Raw genomic sequence first — 5215 nt, forward strand, 5'->3', positions numbered from 1 at the left:
ATTTATAACGTTTCAACAAACAAGAAATTCAATCAGTTAGAACTAAATTTTTGAAATTTCCAATCCTTCCTAAAGTTAAAGTTCACTTGAAAAATTTAAATGAAAAATACCCTTCATAAGAATTTATTTAAACAACATTCAAATTCGAAATGGAGACATGACAGTTTTGTAAATCATCAGAATCAACTGACCATTTGTTTTTTGAATGTGAGATTTCACATAGATTTTGGAATTAAATACACAACTGGTTAATCACCAAGTCTCTCCAAATAAGTCCCTTTTCCTGGAAAGACATTAAATATGGAATATCAATTAAAAGATTAATATTTGACAAGTAATATCACATTGTTTGCTAAATGTTATATTCACAAATTTTCACAGAATCTCTTCCAATTAATAAAGCATTGAAAAATGAATTTAATCTGAATTAAAACCATATTCATTTTATTATTGTTTTATTTTTATTTATTTTCCCTTAGTTGAAATATTTATTGTTGATGTTGTTTTTTGTTATTTTTGTTTGATTTACTTTTACTAAAGATTTCTAAGTCAGTTGGTTACTTAGTTGATATTCATGGTGATCTCTTAAACTTTTCATAATTTGATGTTAAGGAGGAATTATATAGAATAGATCATTTGAATAGTTAATTAAATTAGATAATTGCATCTGCAGTGATGCGGGCGTTGTACCGGTCTGTGGTGGTGAAGAGAGAGCTGAGCCAGAAGGTAAAGCGCTTGGTTTAACGGTTGGTCTACGTTCCTACCCTCATCTATGGTCACGAGCTTTGGGTAGTGACTGAAAGAACGGGATCGTGGATACAAGCGGCCGAAATGAGTTTCCTCTGCAGGGTGTCTGGGCTCTCCCTTATAGGGTGAGAAGCTCAGTCATCCAGGAGGGACTCAGAGTAGAACCGCTGCTCCTCCACGTCGAGAGGAGCCAGTTGAGGTGGCTCGGGCATCTGGTTGGGATGTCTCCTGGACACCTCCCTGGTGAGGTGTTCTGGGCACGTCCCACTGGGAGGGGGTCCAGAGGAAGATCCAGGACACACTGGAGGGACTATGTTTCTCGGCTGGCCTTTGAACGCCTTGGGATTCCCCCGGAGGAGCTGGTCTAAGAGGGTGGAGAAAGGGAAGTCTGGGTCTCTCTGCTTAGGCTGCTGCCCCCATGACCCGATCCTGGATAAGCKGCAGAAAATGGACGGACGGACGGATAATTAAAAGATATATAAATGTGAAATGGTCATTAACATATGTATGTTTATTTTTTGTCTTTGTTCTGTTATATTGGTTCAATAAAAAAAATGCCATGTTGGATGTTGCAGTTACAACGCAGAGACGCAAGCTGATGGTGTAATCTGTACACTTGTAACCTGCACACTCGAACACTGTGCACTTCGACTGAATCCACACTTCACAGAGGGGTGTAGGGTGCTCACTGAGCATTGGGACTGGGCCAGACTCACAGAGTRAAATATTATATTGATGCTCTGAAAGAAATGGTTTAATCTTGGCCCGTTATCTTAGGTGATAAAAGCTGGACTTGATTACTGATTTAATCTGTTTTTGCACTCTCAGGCCAACATTGTAAATAAGAAACTGTTCTTAATGATTTGCCTGGTGAAATAAAGGTTAAATAAAAACAAAATCCCTGATTGAGCTGAAGGTTTTAATGTATAAATAGTTAAAATGGACAGTGAAAAAAGTATGCAAAAGCAGTTTGATAAAAACATATGGATAAGTAAGAAAATACGAGTTTCTTCAGACTATTAAATGTTATGATTTCAAATCCTTTACTCCTGAAGTGTCCAACTGAGGTTACAGTTAGTGAAAAGTTACAGTTAGTGTGATCCTTTTGGTATTCACTCACTCGGTATTATTAGACGATGTTAAATGTAAATATGATTATATTTTCTCCCAGGKATCACCACGGTGCTGACCATGACCACCATCAACACCCACCTGAGAGAAACGCTCCCTAAGATCCCCTACGTCAAAGCTATAGACATGTACTTGATGGGCTGCTTCGTCTTCGTCTTCCTGGCTCTGCTGGAGTACGCTTTTGTCAACTACATCTTCTTTGGCCGAGGCCCTCAGATGCAGAAGAAACTGGCTGAGAAGGCTCTGAAGGCCAACAATGAGCGCAGTAGATTCGACAGGCCAAAGGTGAGTTGGCAAAATCATCAAATAATCACACGATTTAAAGTGATTACAGAAGCAGTGGTTTATAATTAGTCAGTTTTTACTTTTAATTTGTGTTTATTTGTGATTTCCACTCATTTGTCATAAAAAAAGCATTTAGGTCTGTTTTTTTGTGTCTTGTTTGTTTCTCAGTTTTGTTTCTCATTATGTTGAAAATAAAATTGAAATGTTCATAAAAAAAACAAATACCATTTTAAATATAAAGTTGACACCATGAGAACAAGATTGTTATTCCGTGACTAAACAAGCTTCTGCACAAAAAACACAGAAATACATTTTTGTTTTTTTCTACTTACAGCTCATATTTTAAAAAGTTAGCTTGTGAACAATGGCATCATCTCCAAGTTTTCAGTATTGCTGACTATATTAGTCTTAACTAATTGTTATAATTCAGCTGAGGAGTAACAACAACTGGAATAACATCAGCACATTTGATCAAAAATTAGTAACACTAAATAAGATTTTATAATGTACATGATATATTTTTAAACATGTCTGTTTAAACAATCTGATTAAACTGTTTAAATGTATCTTTATGTACTCAAAAAACAGATATAATGGATTTAATTACAAAAATAATGCCAACTTGTTTCACTCAACTGAATTGACTAAAGGTAAGACATTTACTTTATGTTTACTTTAAAGTAAATGTAAAGTACAGTAAATGTGTTACGTTTACTCAATGCAGTTGCGTAGGACCAGTTGGCATGTTTTTTTTTTTTTTACTAAATCCATTACATCTGTTTATTTTTTATGTATTCTGAATTAATGCCCATGACCCATACTCATTTAAATGACAGTTCAGCCATTTTAAAGTAGGGTTCTGTAATTTCTTTTTGGTATCAACAAAGTATTTAGAATCTGAATTTTGTTGAAAAGTTATGGAAGATGTATATCTTACTTATTGTACATAATTATTTGAATGAGCTGCGTTTGGATAAATCATTTAAAGTCCAGCTGGCCTGATGAACTAACAGCTAGTCTAAATATTTTATAAGAAATATTATAAACACAGTTGGGTCTCATAGGCAGGAGTTTCTTGCAGTGTGGGCGGAGTTTGTTCTAACCGTGATTGGCAGATGTTTTTGGTGTGGGCAGAGTTTGACAAAATTGTGGCCAGTTGGATTGACTAGTGTTGTGGGGGAAGTTGAAAGATGAAGTAATGGTAATAGTAAAGTTACTGTGATAATGTAAGTATAATTTATAAATTTTGTGCACCTTCCTGTCCTGAGTTATGACTAAAATTAATAATTATATTTAAAAATATAGGTTCTTGCTGACAGTTTTGACCAATTTCCCTGCTGCTGCCCAACAATTGAATCGTTATGACTTCTTCAAACCCAACCAAAATAGTCAATCCGACCAATCACATCTTTAACAATCTATGTCTACAACAGTCAAATGGACCAATCGTTTCTTGGACAAACTCCTCCCACCAAACAAGAAACTTCCAATGATTGCTGAGACCCTCTTCTCATCAGTTTTGCATTATATGGTTATTTATGTAGAAGTTAGTTCACTTCTGATGGGAATTTCATTATTTTTTTTACTGTACGACCTGTAATTATAAACTGACACTGATGTTTTATRAAAGGTTTTTATGAACAGCTAGAATGATTTTTTTTATTTTGAGTTGTTTTAAGACAGCAGTAATGCACTTCAGTCTCAGCTCGTCATTCTGCTCAGAATTAAACTCATCTTCTCCAAACTGAGTTTGTTTAACAAGCTGTCTACAACACATAAGTTATTTATAACATTACCGCAGAAGCCCACTTGAAAAATGGCTGAATGATGTCTTTAAAGTGAAGCTCTGTGAGGATTTATTCAGCTTACATCAGGCTAAAACTCAAACAAAGGACTTTGTGTTTGTCTTCCTCCTGCAGCAGTCCATCCTGGGGAGTATCAACTGCAAGTCTTCATCTCTGAAACAGTCCAATCAGGTGCAAAGCCGCTGTCACTCAAGACGGGTGAGTGTCTGTCACTGAAACACCTGGGTTACATTTGGGAAATCCTTATTGAAACTTTGCATCTGCACCACAAAATCATTACTTGTTTGACTGGATGATGGTTTTATCACAACCTTTTATCTACTTCCCCCTCTGTTATCTGTCTAACCTCTCTTTTATGTTTCTTTTCTACTATTCTATGAGTTTCTGCTTACACTCAGGGGTTATGGTTAGGACAAAGGTGTGAACTGAGTTTAGGTTAGTTTTAAGGTCACCTGTGAGGTTAGTTTTAGGGTAAATGGTCAGGGTTAGTTAGGCTATGAAATAACTAGGAAATGAATRGAAATCAATCCACAGTCCCACCGCTTATGTCACTGCCCAGCATCAAGTTCTGTCCTAATTCATAGGCTGCTTCTCATGCAGTTGAAAAATGAAGGCTGCATCTGTGTATCCTTCCTGGCCGAGGACATCCCTGCATCGTCAGCAAACTAACAGAAAATCAAAGACAGCAGAGGTTTTATTTATTTATTTTTTACCGTTATTGAAGTTTGGAAATTCATCACGGACTGAAGAATTTATTTTAAAGTTTTGTTTAGCAGAACATACTATTACTATACTTATAACGTTACTTATACATATACTGATACTGGAGCTAAACCCAGATTATTATTGTTTTTTATTTATTTACCTGTAACATTTTTAACTGAGGTTACTCTTCCAGTAACCTGGCCCTTGCCTTCCTACGCAGCTCCGCTCAATTCTAGTTTCCCCTCACTGCTCCGTCTGGGACTTCTCCCTTTAACAAGGATTTCGCTGGCAGATTTTTAGCCGGGCCAATCAGAGAACAGAATGTCGATTTTCTGCGCAGTGTCTGCTTGTAGTTTATTTTACCTGGGCCAATCAGAGAACAGAACSTCAATTTTCTGCGCAGTGTCTGCTTGTAGTTTATTTTACCTGGGCCAATCAGAGAACAGAAGGTGGAGTTATTGAACGACGTCAACTTTCTACGCAGTGTCTGCTAGTTATTTTAGCATACGGCAGTGGAAGAAGTGAATGAAGCCAGTCCATGT

General features: G+C 36.6%; 1 protein-coding gene across 1 annotated transcript in view; it reads left to right on the forward strand.

The window, feature by feature from the left end:
* The window catches only part of LOC106533812 (gamma-aminobutyric acid receptor subunit beta-3), a gene marked incomplete at its 5' end in the record, with an annotated part of 47818 nt that overhangs the window by 35766 nt on the left and 6837 nt on the right, over positions 1 to 5215 (forward strand). The window contains 2 exon segments of the mRNA XM_014030252.1: positions 1919 to 2163; positions 4083 to 4166. Of these exon segments, the coding sequence (XP_013885706.1) occupies positions 1919 to 2163; positions 4083 to 4166 (329 nt within the window).

The sequence above is a fragment of the Austrofundulus limnaeus genome, unplaced genomic scaffold (genome assembly GCF_001266775.1).
Source record: "Austrofundulus limnaeus strain Quisiro unplaced genomic scaffold, Austrofundulus_limnaeus-1.0 Scaffold1027, whole genome shotgun sequence".
NCBI lineage: Eukaryota > Metazoa > Chordata > Actinopteri > Cyprinodontiformes > Rivulidae > Austrofundulus > Austrofundulus limnaeus.